This window comes from Puntigrus tetrazona, chromosome 14 (genome assembly GCF_018831695.1).
Source record: "Puntigrus tetrazona isolate hp1 chromosome 14, ASM1883169v1, whole genome shotgun sequence".
NCBI lineage: Eukaryota > Metazoa > Chordata > Actinopteri > Cypriniformes > Cyprinidae > Puntigrus > Puntigrus tetrazona.
In genome coordinates this window covers 24014645-24029735 of record NC_056712.1, presented here as the reverse complement: position 1 = coordinate 24029735, position 15091 = coordinate 24014645, and the positions used below count along the sequence as shown (strand labels likewise).

General features: G+C 37.9%; 2 protein-coding genes across 2 annotated transcripts; both read right to left on the bottom strand.

Moving 5' to 3' along the window:
• Positions 1 to 6117: 6117 nt before the first annotated feature.
• mid1ip1l (MID1 interacting protein 1, like) lies at positions 6118 to 8077 on the bottom strand. Its single transcript, XM_043257294.1, has 2 exons — positions 7928 to 8077; positions 6118 to 7240 (listed from the first exon to the last, which is right to left on the bottom strand). Exon 2 carries the CDS (start codon positions 7228 to 7230, stop codon positions 6754 to 6756), a length of 477 nt encoding a protein of 158 aa, XP_043113229.1. The 5' UTR covers positions 7231 to 7240; positions 7928 to 8077; the 3' UTR covers positions 6118 to 6753.
• Positions 8078 to 8565: 488 nt separating this feature from the next.
• tspan7 (tetraspanin 7) lies at positions 8566 to 12814 on the bottom strand. Its single transcript, XM_043257293.1, has 8 exons — positions 12559 to 12814; positions 11202 to 11390; positions 10562 to 10636; positions 10367 to 10456; positions 10094 to 10255; positions 9919 to 10002; positions 9749 to 9827; positions 8566 to 9590 (listed from the first exon to the last, which is right to left on the bottom strand). The coding sequence occupies exons 1-7, from the start codon at positions 12643 to 12645 to the stop codon at positions 9759 to 9761; spliced, it is 756 nt and encodes a 251-aa protein (XP_043113228.1). The 5' UTR covers positions 12646 to 12814; the 3' UTR covers positions 8566 to 9590; positions 9749 to 9758.
• Between the last annotated feature and the right edge of the window lie 2277 nt (positions 12815 to 15091).

The window sequence follows — 15091 nt, the reverse complement described above, 5'->3', positions numbered from 1 at the left end:
TGCAAACTTTCAGGGAATGATTTACAAAGCAAAGCAAACTAACTGAAGGTTACTCCAGTTCACTGGTCCCACTATGTTAGTTATTAAAAACCTAAATCTTAACTGTTTTAAAAAGGAATCTATATTAGCTCGTTGGCGTGATATTAAATCCAGTAATGGATGAAGCGTTGCTCAAAATTACCAGTCATGACTTTTCTGGTACATTCGTGACAATCCCAATTGCATCATATGTGGGCTCGGGTTTCAGAGCCACTCCTTCAACAAACCCACAAGATCTGCAACCTGCCATTGGCTGGCCCGTTTGGAGCTAAACTAGGATTGGTTTAAATCTAGGGCACGTCTAGACAAGACACACTGACAGTTAAATATCCACATGCAAACATAGTAGTGTTAAAACTCATACAACGTTTGAAAATAGACTGTTTAAATAAAAAAAATATGCACGTTTTAATTAAATGTCTTAAAGAGCTTAACTCTGGATAAAGTCTTTGCAAAGTGGCTCACCATAAACCTTAAAACGCCATAAACAACCGACCAACGCAAAAGGCTAAAAGTCACTTGATTTGAAGTCACAGCTGAGAGGTTTAAAGGGTTAAACCTGATTGTCACCCTCCTTTCTTAAAGATCAGCGTTCAGAGGGTCAGCAGGTTTTCGTCTTTGTTCAAACTGACATTATGTAAGAGTTCTTCCACAAAGGGGCGGTCCTGCCAGCTTTTCTTCTCTCAAACACCACTGGGGAACTTCCCTTTTAGCATTCTGCTTTTGAACACTCTTTTATGGAGACGCAGAGACAGTTAGAAATGCCAGACAACCTGTGCAGGCGCTGCTTACATGTTAATTAAGATACCATTCTCCTTGTCCTACTTACATACGGTTTGCAGTATTTTAAAGCCAGATGCATTCACTTAGGAATATTCTGCTTGTATGCATCTGTGAAAACAGATGTTTGTCGCTGTGACCTTCCGTCAGTTTAACTCTCCAAGCATGCTGAGTAATGACTGAGCAGAACTGTTACTGATCGGTGCCGCTAATTCCATTCTTTCTAATTATTTATAGCCTGGATAGCATGGCTCAATAATCTGTTGCTATTCTGGAAGGACTCATGTCTGCCAGGGACAAATATTCTTGGATGTTAAGTATAGAATGTCTTTTAGCCATCACGGCATGTGGCCCTTGTGAACCTAGATCGCTGACCATGCACAGATCACACACCATTGTGTGACTGTGTGCAAACTTTTACACTGCCAAGGCATGAAGTGTGTGTCGCAATATACAGGTGTTTCTGCAGCACAGAAGAATTTGGACGTTGTTTTGTCACGATGTCATGGGCATTGCCATAATGATGTAATCATTCTCATTTTAAACAAGCACCTCAAATGAAAAAAGGCCTTTGCAAAGCAGCAATCCGAAAAAAAACCACCCAGTTTGCTAAAACCGAACAAAGTGTTAATACAAAATTATTTTCTGTATTATTATTTTTTTTTAGTTTTTTTGAATTGCACTGCACTGTGTTTTTGAAACATGCTTATATATGAAATAAAATAAAGGTTTTTCAGCTTGAACTGAAGTGCTATCATTTTAAAGTGGTATAATTTCAGTGCTCCGGTTCCATTATTAACAGCTGAATCCCTGAATTAAAGCATTTCGTGCATAATGCAGCAGTATAGGACGTGACTGACAATCCACCCAATGACTCACTCCTGTCCTTCAAATTAGATTAAATCACATGAAGGAGTCAGCTGGACCCTATCTGAGAAAACTGAAGGCATGCCCTTCTAAAATCTAGCAGGACAACAGGCTGAGAAGTGTATACTATCTTTTCTTTTCTTGTATATTTTGAGCAAATATACAAGTAACATATCTGTCAAATGGAGACTAAATGGAGGAATAATCATAGGAGAAAAGCGGTAAAGCACACTCATTTTACCAGAGATATTACACCGAACTGAAGTGCGTGTGTAAGGCTGTATGGGGGGAGGGAACCAAGGCAACGCTGTGTATGAAGTTGTAAATGTTCCAGCTGAGCACCACGCCTACTGGCTTATGTAACCTCAGCTGCCCTGAACATTCTTACAGCTACACGTCGCGCATGGAGCACCCTGACTTCTCATGTATAGTCTGCATTAGCCCATCATGTTCAGCAAGACAGCTGCAGGACAGGACGAATTCTCTGCGCTCACACTTATTGTTGCATGACAGAATGTTTCGTGTTTTTTACATGCGGTCTTTAACTTGCCGTGTTGCAGTGCGGTACAAAAAGTGCAAACATTTCGTGATAAGATAGCTTGTATTCAATACAAAGTCAACATTAGAACTTTTCAGGGCCAGTAAGGTTTTTTTTTTTCTTGTTCGCCGAGTGTTTGTTGACACACACCTCTACATTTTCTGCATGCTCTGTTTCCTGTGACAGATAGAGGAAGGGGTTGCACTTCAGCCTCGCTCTGCACAAAGAGCTTGATAGGAAAGATATCAGAGGCAAACATTGTGACTTTGCATCAGCAGTCTGAAGGTCATTATATAAGCATCTGGGCTAGTTAACGTTTCGTGAGTAAGTGTGCTTCTGTGTATTTCTGCTTAGAGTAATATATATACTGTATGAGCGGTAGTGACTCAGAGTTTAAAGCAATACATTCATTCTCATCGGTGATACAGTTAATAAATGAAATGAAACTAAAATAGACGAAAAACTCAAACTTGCCCTGAAAACTGAAGACAAGATTTAAAACATTGATAAATATAATCACAAATCCTTTTTTAAATGTTAAATGGTTAAATGGTTAAATGTTTGATTTGTGCTCTAAAGTGAAAGAGAAAGGATAATGCTACTAGCTTCATGTTATCACAGAGACAAATGCAGAATTAAAAGAAACAAATGCAGAAATAGGCATCACACAATAAAACTTTAAAAAGTTATAAGTCCTTGCGTTACAACAGGTTTGTTCACCATTTATCACACAGACAAAAGACAGACACTTATAATCCCCCCCAGAAATAAATAAAGAATCTGAAATTGCTTATTTCAATAATAATCACAGAGATTCGGCAAATATCACACTGAATTAAATGTGAAATTAGACAGACTGAAATAGTGTTATCTTATAATACAGTGTAAAAGTTTCTCTACCAACTCTGATTTTACAATGACGTCTTATGAAATATGGCACAATAAAAAAGGAACTATTGCTTAGGAATTGCTTTATTGCATTTTTATGCAATCGTGTCTCTATTGCTCTTTCAGGGACATGTTACTTGGGGATAAGAGAAATTGCCACACAAGTCACTAGCATGCACCTCCTAAAAATCACAATAAAAACAGAACCATGAGACATGTCTCTTGCCCAGTGGGTGGTGTGAAAGCTTGGCCTCAAGCACAGAGAGGTTGTACGGAGACAGATTGGTAATGCTGTGATGGAACACACAGGCTCTCATTATACAGCACAAGGCCTTGTATTGTGAGGCTGAGTGGCGTGAGCATCTCCTTACCCAAACCAGCTGATCATCTCACCACAGCATCACTAACAGCTATCACCCACCCAGCTTTATTCCAAAACGCATTAATAAATTACTCAGGACCATAATGTTAAGCAGCAGTGAACACACCAGTGAATCGGTTCATCTTAAATGGCTCTGTACGGCACCAAGTCTGATTCATTCTAGTGAATCGGTTTAGTCATTTTACTCATTTTAACTGCTGAAAATGTTTGATTCATTCTAGTGAATCAGTTTACCACAAACAGCCCTCTCTCCTACGTGTACAAGTCTAAATGATACTCTCGCTCAATTTTTTTGTCCTCTCTCATACGAAGGTCTGAATTGTTTGATTCATTCTAGTGAATCAGTTGACCATAAAAGGCCCCCCTCTCTTATTTGGGCCAATTACAGGTCTGCTTGATAGCACTGAATTACTTCAGCCTAAATCATTTTCTTTCTCTTTCTTCCATATGCAGTTTAGCACCAAGTCTGGTTCGAGTTTAATTAATTATTTCTTCCTTAACGATTTTCTACAACCACTTCATCCAATGTTTTTAATGCAGAATTGGAAGGTCTAAAAGGCTTTATTTATTGTCTGTTACGTAATATATTTTTGATTAAGAATTTCATTTAAATTTTTACATGTTAAATTTTAGTTCATTTAAATATCCTTATTAAATTATAAACTTGTTTCAATTATATTATTGCACAGTTGTATATATTTATACTTTCTCGTATATTTTTATAATGTACTTCCTGGTTCTTGTTTAATTGTTTTTGAACTAGTTCTCACTATAACGGAACAAACACAAATTCTGCTCGTCTGTTAAAATTAGCATGACCCGTAAAACAGAAAGAGCGCATGAAACACTCCGCTTCGTCTCACACGTGTATGCCAGTCACCAGCATTGCATTTGTTTAGCAATGATCCCTCGTGGGTGCCAAGATGTACGGGAGCACGTAAGGGACAGCTGTTAGATGTGATCCAGCAGACTGGACGTGACTGGCCAAGTCTAGATTGCCTGATCACGTAGTCGCTCGATGCACCATGCATGGCATAGGAACGAAGAAGATCCATCCAAACAATGAAACTGATTTATGCTTTTATGAGTCCCTTTATGATTTACAGTGTTTTTATCCGTACGCCAGTATGTCATAGTTGCATGGACACTGTTAATACGTATCAGAGCAATCCACAGACACAAGAAATATATAGCGGAAAACAGGTTTCACAATCATAATTTCATTTCCTTTCATTTTCTAGTACGCATGCATGTTGACCATGCATTCCGAGTGAATGAAAACGTAAATGGCTTACTTTTCATTTTCTATCCATGCTACATTTGGGTTGAAGCTTTAAAATGGCATTTTAAGGCAGCTGAAAATCCCTCGTTTAGTTGCTGGTTTATATATCATGCAGATTTGTTCTTGTGACCGCTTGGCCCAGTTTGCGCGCCTCACGCTGACCTATTTCACTTGAATGGACAGATGGTTGAACTGCATTTTGTCTGATATACCATAATGCCCCTCTGTAGCCAAAGCAGACATTTTGATTGGTATTACAGTGATTCTCATGTTTGCGGGCTGCCTGTTCTTTGTGTCCATTCACCTACATTACTTCAAAGGCTGGGTGTTACCACAATTACGGCTTGAACGGTTAGAGTTGTATTGTTCATGGTCCAATGAACATTTAGTACGTTTCTCATCTTCCCCACATTGTTTAGGAAAGGTAACAGGGTTTTCATTTTCAAGCATTCATATTCGAATAAAGATTGGAATACAGTTTTACCTTTTGAGAGTGACGAACATTAGGTCAGATTGAGGTTTCAAACAATTCTTGAGAACTGAACATTAAAACTCAGCATCTTAAAAGGATTAGATATACTTTCCTAATCATATCAAAAGGTCATTAACTGATCATCACAACCAGACAATTTTTATGGGTCTAATACACTTTGAACCACTATACTTGATAAGAATGATGTCACATCTTACTGAACTGCTTGCATTTAAAACCGTTTAAAGCTGGTGTTTATACCGTTCAAGGGAGTTAAAAATATTCCATCCAAAAAAAAAAACAAAACTAACATTTACTTCCGTTATACATTGTGCCCAATTAATGAAGGTCAGTGGTATATATATATATATATTTTTTTTTTTTTAAATTGGCGTGTTTAATAGGATTTGCTAGTTAAAAGTTCTGCCCTTGTGTCATGCCAAACATGCATGAGGGTCAATTTCAAACAAGATTTTGGTTGGTCCATCCCTTTAAAAACACTGTACAGTTCAAGATAATGGGATCAAACACGTCATTCACACAGTAAGAGTCGATGTTCATGAATCTCTGCTTACAAACGGGTCTTTAGCCTGACGCAGAAGTCAGTAAAACGGTTACAATGACGTGTTTGGTTCTCACCAAGTGAACCATCCCTTTAGGTTGTTGCAAACATGAGTAGTCAAGCTCAAACTTGCCTTTGGAAAACACATTCCTTACACAATGCAAGAGACACGGCCCTCACGAAACTAGATGAGCAGATACTCACTAGCTCCATTTAGGATTAGATATTTGACCCAGCCCTCCAGTAACATTGGCATCTTATTGCACTTGAGAGCAGAGGAAACTCAAGGGAACACTCAAAAACAGAGTCAGTTTAAGTTAATGCTTTATTTAATAAGTCACTATATTACACAATATAAAACTTGAAATCTTTTAGGACAAACCAGAACAAAACGAAAGTGGCATACATATGGGCCCCGTTCAAACATACAATGCATGACAAGCACACATACTTGAACAGCACAAGTGGGAAGTGAAAACAAGGCACGCCATTTAACATGGACAAGTGCACAGAGCAGCATTAATACATAAAAATCCCCTCGTTAAAAAAAAGGCATTGGCTGGCTAATAGGAAGAATTGAATTACCAGCATCCACATTCTTCTACAGCTTTAAATGACAATGTCAAGGGATTTCTGACCTGGCATACAGACTTAAAATGAAACCCAAAACTAAAGTCTAACAGGAATAAATGTACGCTGCTGAAATGGTCAGTGTAAAAAAAACCAAACAAAACCCCCCATTACTCTCACAGCCCTTTAGTATCTAGAGGAAACGTCCTGAAAGCACCAAGTACCAAGACAGGCCACAGGACAACCAACTTGGGCAAGAAACCCTTTTGATGGCAGAGGGGAATCTGAAGCCCTTTAGGTCCACTGCCACCCGTTCAACTTTCCAGTCCAACAGTTCAAGAATAGTCCATTTTAGCTCTAAAACAAATCGATCCTATCGCAATAGACTACCTCCACCGATTTCCCTTTTGTAACGACTCGTGAGGTGGTCAGCTTGGACAGTGAGCTTGGACAGAACAGAAAAGAGTCCATGGAGGTGGTAGTGGAACTGGCCCTCCAGGTCTGAGCCTTCCTCTGCATCTCCACCGTTCACCTGCGGCTCTTCGTGTTTCACGGCCATCTCTAGAAAGCTGCCGCCCATCTCCCTCTTGAACAGACCCCACTCCATGTCGTTCTTGATGGACTTTAGCAGCAAGTAGTGCTCGTACATGTCCCTCTGTTTACTGGGGAAAGAAAGCTCGTTGTTATTGTGACTAACAGAGGCTTGGCTGTCCTGGTCCTCCAAAGGCACGTCCCGCAGCAAGTTTGGCACCATGATGGTCTCGTCCATGTTGTTGGCAGCGGCTATGAACCGGTTCATGACATTGAGCAACGAGTGCTTGTTGCATTGTGTGTCGCTGCTGAGCTGCATCACGGCAAAACTGAAATGAAAGGGTACAAAATCAAGATTACAAAAGAGGCAATGACAAAAAACTCTGACTACAATCTCTTGCAGTAAGAGCGACCATTTTAAAGCGACAATTCATAGGAGCCAACGTCAGATGCGTTAGTCTATTGCGACATTGCACATTACGTGTCGTAAAGCCTTCAAATAAAGCCACTGTCGTTATGTTTATTACGGTTTGCCCTGATTCAGTTGCTGCAGCCATGTTTAGCTCGAACTGAAATTTAACTCGCATCTCTTAAGCACTAAATTTATAGGTAGAAAGACCGCCATTTAATGAAGCAACTCAGCGACTTCTCGGTTCAATGAGTTCAACCTAGACCCTCTCGAACAGCGTAGTTTAAGCGGTTCAACTGATTCATTGTTAAACTAAAAAGAGCCATCGTGCACGCATTATTATAGCTGTGAACAATTTAGTTTATCGCGTTGCTAATATAGATAGACATATTGCAGTATCTATTTAAAGCTTCACTATCATCAAACAATAAACTGTTTAAGATGAAACCCCAACAAAAGCCTGCGAGCTTCAAATATTGAATTAACGAGCAAGCATAACGTAACATTAAAAGGGCTTTAATTGCACGTCTACAAACGAGGCAAATCACTCCACCTGAGCCTGCAATGACAACATAATAAAGTCAAGATGTAGACGCAATCGACTAACCTGGATGAAACTGTTCAATGAACTGGAACGACCCAAAGAAACGCTACAAAGGATTGACAAAATAGCCACGACCTTACGCCACCCGACCGAGAAGAAAGCTCCCTTCCTTCTGTTCGTTCACACGAGCGCCGACAAACTTATACCGTTGACGTCAGGCGGGGAAGCGTCAAGACCAATCGCGCGCAGAGCTGCAAGTGATTGACAGGCCTTCAGACCAATCGAGCTTCAGCGTTTCAACCGCGTCGACGTCTGTCGGCATCTTTTTACGGAATATAATCTCTTCACGAAGATGGGTAAATCATGACATTTTCTTCACTCTGAACACAGTGATCGATTTAAAGGCGTAAATATGCACTCTCGCTCGTGGCGATTAAATAACAATATAACAATCTTCTCTCATTCCGCGTGGTATGTCAAAAATACGACCAGCAGACCGCTTAACTTAAAGCTTTTAGGACAGTAATTGCGATTTTTAATCATCAAAGGAATACTAGCAATATTTATTTATATTGTGCCTGCCATAAATGCCACATTTCGCCCTTGCGTCCTCCTTTCGACGGTTCTTACTGATAGCGAAATACAGTTGTATAAATAAAGATAGATAGCGCCATCGAGTGGTTATACGTCTGAAGCCTACGCTCATAGAAAAGTGTTTATTGTTCCTAAGCATTTTACAGTTTGCACAAAAAGAACAGGCTTTTGACAATTTGTTGTATTAAAGATACGACGTGTACATGCCCCAAAAGTAAATTTATATGCTGACAAAACACAGAGGGCGCTTTATCTTACTGCAAAAACTAAACAGTATGCTTATGCCGGAGTGACCAGAGATAAGTGTTACAGTTTAAAAAGTAATCTAGATTATACATCGATTTATTTTCCTTACAAATGCAAAGATGTCGTTAAATACAGCTCAACCCCTGTATAGATAATGATGATATTTGTAGATTCGTATGTACACGTTAAATATTGTTACCTGGGCGACAAAAGATTTCACATTTTGAAGACAAAGTCAAAGAGACATTACAACTTTTCTCTTCAGAACATCACTCCCATGACATTCAACAACCTTGCAATTAACACTACAGCTGCATTAATAAAGACCGGAGAAATCGCAGATAACCACATCATTTTCACAGAAGCAATCCGAACAGCAATGAACGTACATGCATTAAAAAAAGCTCTTGAAAATGAACTGCTGGTGACAATCAGAACCCCCTATGTAACATGCTGAGTGGATAACATCTTGAACGTCAAATTATCAAGTTATTCTCAAAAACATCCTATTTTGCAAATGTTGAATTTGCATGCAAAAAAAATCTACCGTTTTTCTAGATGCAAAGTTTTAGCGCGTGTTAATGCCAATGAAACGGTCGTGGTTTGCAGTACACTATTTATCTGCATAACTGTTTCTTGGTTTAACACTGGCTAAAACACATGCGCTTCCTACAAACCTCAGTATAAATCTAATCGCTGTTATTTTTCAAAACAAATGCAAAATGGTCGTATCCCTTTGTAGTTACCAACAAGAAATATTCTTTAAAAAGCGGTCAGAAATTCTCTAAAATGAAATGTTTAGCTAAGGCACACATACAAAACACTGAAACTAAACGGTTTCCCTTTTTCTCTCAGGTTCAGCTCTCTGTGATCTCCAGTTGATACCCTGCAATCAGACAGAAGCGACAGTAAGAACCCTTAAATGATAATGCAATACTTTTTTAATCAACCAAAATACGATACAACAAATTTAAATGTAGCAGATCAACACAAAACGTGCCATTTTAAAGAGAACGCTCTAATAGGAAAAGTAAGAAAACATACCCATGGATCACTAAACCATCTCGTATTGATTGTTGGTGATGTAGCGAGACAGACAACAAGCCAGGAATATCCCAATGAGCTGAGGAGGAATTTAATGGAAAAATTATATTATTAGATGCATTACAGGCTAAGTATATATATATATAAAAATACCTGGACGTGATGAGTACCTGGAAGAATGCGATTCCAAAAGAAATTCCAGCAATAATTCCAAGATTTGCCTCCAAGGTTGTAGTCATCAGAGAGAAACAGCCCTGCAAGAGGAGGATATCCCCCCCGCCCCACAATTCAGAATAAGTCGATTTTGCTGATATTAAGAGTAATCAGAATCAGCAGAGATCGTACCTGTTGATATACCACTGATGCAGCAGTGCCAAGATCTTTAAGTTCTGCAGAAGTGCAGTTTACACCAGCAGTCACGTTGCAGCAGCTTTTGGGGATGCCCTCTTTTTTGAAGTACTCCGTGTTTGCCCAGCTGGTGTAGTTCTTCTCTCCACAGCATTGAAGCTACAAATGACCAAATAAATAAATTACACTCTTTAAAGCAATATTTCAGCAAATAAGGGAAGTTTGTTGCAATGTTTTGTACCGCTCCCAATAAAACGAATGCATGCTTACTGTCCTCTGGATTCTGTCCAGATCTTCGCTACCCTTACCACTGTAGACCGATTCAGCTTTGTTATAGACACCTTGAAGCACCGCTTTAATCTTGATACAAAACAAAAAGAGGAAAACATTCTTTTGCTGTAGACAGCAGATGGCATTTAAAATACTGTGTAAAATGAAAAAAAAAATAATAATAAAAGAAATTACCTCATGTCTAAATATAAAGCCGGATATGCCTGCCACTAGTTCAGCTAAGAACACAAGAGTCAGGAACATAGCATACTACAAGAAAGCGGGAAAAGAAAAAATGGTTAAATAAAAAAAACAACAACAACAAACAAAGAAAAGTGTAAAACAATGACATTTCAAGAAAAATGTTACAAAATAAAACCCAACAATATTTGACGCTGACAAAACACTGAGAAATGAACATTAACCTTGCGAGGTAAAAATAAATACATGACCTGGTTTACTTTATGTGGCTTTTTTTTTTTAATATTTAAATGTTACACTGACAAAAAAAAATAAATAAATTATTAATAAATTATATACATATATATATATATATATATATATATATATATATATATATATATATATACACACAGTGTATGCAAGACTTAAATTAAGCAGTCATGCAGCAAATGTTGGGCTGTAGATATTAAGCTTATATATAAATTAAAGAACATCACTAGCAATTTTTCATGATAGGTCAGTTTTGTGCCGTATATCTTTTTTCTTTCTTTTACTTATTTTTACAAAAAAGGACATATGTATTCTCAGGGTGCCGTATACATCGAAGGTGTTGTAAGTACTCTGAAATGTGTGCATTTTATCACTCTCTGACCAGCTTCAGCATCCACGGACTTCCACGGCAGGTGGCGAAGCAACCGAACAACCCGAAGATGATGATGACGGCTCCGGTCCCAATGAGGACATACGGTGCATTGGTGCCCTTGTCTGAAGTCAGGAGGAGGTCAAACTCCAAATTAACCTTTCCCCATACTCCAACAGCCAATAAGATCACTCCTGTGAACTACAAGAAAAGTCTCTCAGACATATTCGATAAGTGTTTCATGTATTTGCCCGAGGGATTACGGCGCCGTGTCTTGCCCATCCCCATTCTTAATACTACCCTCGCTAACCTCGTAATTACACTTCAGCTACAAAACTCGGACAGTTTAGAGGATTACATAAAAACAGGGAATATGAGAATATAAGACAAATACTGTGAACAAATACAGGCCTTGACCTATTTAGAAACCGATTAATATAATTTACATGTTACACTAATACACGAATCAGATTAATATATATATATATATATATATATATATATATATATATATATATATATATATATATATATATATACATGTACATGTAAATGTATGCATGTGGATAAATATAGATGTTTTATAGTAGTGGTAGACTGGAGTTAATGATTTATGTTATGATATTGATGACTTGGTTTTTTCCAACTTATAATTTGGTGTAGTAACAAACCAATTTATTGTTTGGGGATGTGTATTATTACAGTTATGATTTCGATCATGAGCAACTGATTGGGTCTGAGTCTTGCACTATTACTTTACCTTATCCACTTTATAAACACGACCATCTGTCCCCTGCCAGCTGAAAACCACAGCGAGCACAGCAATAAAGAGTCGAGATAAAAATGCCGAATCGGACTTCGCACCCATTTACGCCACGTTTTGATGAACTGTTTATATCAGTTTCTTTGTTCAATCTCTGCATAAATCAATATATTTGAACAGCGATCAAAACAGCTGTGACCATTCTTCCCACAAGTAACTTACACAAAGTTTCGTATTTGATAACGTTAGTCTAAAGTACACTTTAAAGTCTATCCCAGAATTAATATTTCACTTCAAACTTTTTTAAAAAAACTCTAAAATTAATCCGACGCATCCTTAAGCAAGCCGGTATCAACAAAAGGTAACGTTAAGCGAAAGGACCTGTGTGAGTCTTTTGTAAATATTCTGGTTAACGAGAAGCTGCATAAACATCTAAACAATATTTAGAAATGTATCTTAATTTTCATAACGAAAGCTTACAATTGTAAATTATGAGTATACTAAGTTAGAGCTGCTCGTTGACTGAGCCCATTGTTCAGAGTGAGCTAGCTGTGCTGATAGCCGCCTCGAGCTAACGGCGAATCTGGTGAAAACGCACGAACTCACCCAGAAAATCAGACTGTACGAGATCAGAAACGTCTTCAGACACGTTATCACGGGTTTGGTTTGAAGCCGTGCGGACGGAGGGGACATTTCTGCTTTTGTTTTCCCAACGGATCTGGCTGGCGACGGGAGTTTTCGATGGGGAGTGCTGGAGGAAAAGTTGCAGATTGGAGTGTGAGTTGGTAAAGTTTGTTTGGGAACTGAGCGGTGGTGGTGATGATGATGATGATGATGATGATGGGCGCTGTGGAGTCTTTCCCGACAGGAAGTCCTCAGACCAAGATAAAGGACTGGGGATCTACTCTGGGAAAGCTATAAACACGACCTTAAAATGGTCATTAAAATAAACTGAATAAATAGACATTATATATATATATATATATATATATATATATATATATATATATATATATATATATATATATATATATATATATATATATATATACAAAAGTTTATATATACATAACAGGACAAATGCTCTTTTGTGGAACAGTGCTAATCTAAACTGCGTACTTTTTATTTTTATTTATTGTGATTTTTTTAAACAAACACACAATAAATTAGATTTATTAATTAAAAAAAAGATTTATTATTAAAAAGTTAGACATTCAAATTAGCTTATCTAATGGTCCTTTAAAGTGACAGAGATCTGAATCTGAATCCTTCTTTTCTAAAAAAAAAAGTCCTGGACTGTATCCATTTTACCACAAGATGTCGCCATAAGAAAATACGTAAATGTGCCAAGCCATGATTAAGAAAACAAACCAATGTGCAAATAAATAAATAAAAAAAATATATATCACGCTGTGATTTGGTTATTAGCAGATCTTACTGGTGGTTTATTTTAAGCTCATGAAAAAAACACCATAGCAGAATATGTTGCACAGAAAGTTAAATACTAGAGTGGGAATATTTTCTATGATAGGAGTAATGAAATTGTATTGGTTATTGGATTTATACATAGTGCAATAGGTTAAATATGTAGCCTACACTATTCAATTAAAACATACACGGCTTGAAAGGTTTATGCAATATTATTAATGTTTTTCTAAAAATAATTTAAAAATACTAAATAGTTTTATTTAGTTTTTCTCAGCCAGATGCATTTGGCTTGTGCGTGTGTTCAGCCCGAGCAAAGAATGAATGGAGCAGTTTTCACCTTCTGGAGATCGGATTGAAGTGAGTAACCATCATCCACCAGATGCTGAAGATTAAAGTGGTTTATCCTGGATATGCGTTAGGTAAACCGCCATGTTCTGGGTAAGAACATGTTGAAAGTCCATGGATGAGTGCCTCTGATGTGTAAACATAAGGCATCAGAATAGTGAGCTAATATCTGTTAGCATTTAAATCTTTATACCACAATCTGCTTCTGTCCCCAAACACCTCCTATTGGGGGAATTGGAGCATGAGAGGGATGGCGAACCAGACTTCATGGTGCAGACAGTCAGAAAAGGCCAATATGTAAACGGAGGTGAATGTAGGTAAGTGCAGTCTCACACTGATGTGTATTCTTGATCCGTACATGCTTCACTGTACTCAGAATAAAGCAAAGCAATCCTTCGGCTCTAGATTTGAAAATGTTACTGCAGTTTGTTAACATGCTACAATGTTACTGTCAGGCTCAAAAATATATATATTTCAGATGTGTCTCAAAAATGCTGCGTTTCAAAAAAAATATATGTTACATGTGTGTATGCATACATGTATTTCAGTGATAAAAAGTAAATGCTGCGTATTAGAATAAACATGTAACTGTGCAGAAATGGATATTGGATATTGTGAATTGTATTTCATTAGTTTTGTTTGTGTCAGGTAACATTATGTAAGGTCCTCTTTCACTCAGACTAAAATAATTTAACAGCCATTTACCCAACACTAATGGCTGTGACATTTGGGCATGGCTGAGTGGGAGTGCTTTGGGTATGTGCATGCTTGTGTATGAAAATGTTTGTGTATGCATGAATGGCTTAGGAAGTTTAAAGATCCATAGCCACTTTGTAGAATCATTGACCTTAATGCCTCTTTTGACTGCACTTGTCCTTTCTCAGTTTCTTGGTCTGTGCTTTCTTGATTTCTCACACTCAGGCATGCATACGCTGCAGAGGGTTTGTGGAACAAGGAGAACCCTATTTTGTTCTAGGACCGTAACGTCAAGTCTCTGCTTTATACTTCGCCTCAAGGGTCCGCTGGTTTGCCACGTTTTGTGTGATGTCTTTCCTCTTGAGATTTTATGTGTGACAGGGTGTGAGAGATTAATTTGCGTCAGTGATTGGGGTTTTCATGGTTAATTAAGTTCATTGAAAGTTAATTAAGAAAACAATGCTTTTCTAGTAATATATCCTTTGAAACTGCAGTGAGCTCTCTTCATTCTGAACTACACACTCGTCTATAGATGGAGTCTTAAAGTCTTGGCTGCAATTGGTTTGGAGTATTTGCACCATCACTGGCCACAAAAATAATACTGTTTACGTGAAACATTGTCATTTGTGGGCAGGGGCATGTTGTCACAATATTGACTTGCTACTAGACA

Coding starts and splice junctions, on each gene's coding strand:
- mid1ip1l (XM_043257294.1), bottom strand. CDS start 7,230: ATGCAGCTCAGCAGCGACACACAATGCAACAAGCACTCGTTGCTCAAT.
- tspan7 (XM_043257293.1), bottom strand. CDS start 12,645: ATGTCCCCTCCGTCCGCACGGCTTCAAACCAAACCCGTGATAACGTGT. Junction 10,637..11,201: donor GTCCGTGGATGCTGAAGCTG/GTCAGAGAGTGA, acceptor GCTTTCTTGTAG/TATGCTATGTTCCTGACTCT. Junction 9,828..9,918: donor TTGGAATCGCATTCTTCCAG/GTACTCATCACG, acceptor ATTCCTCCTCAG/CTCATTGGGATATTCCTGGC.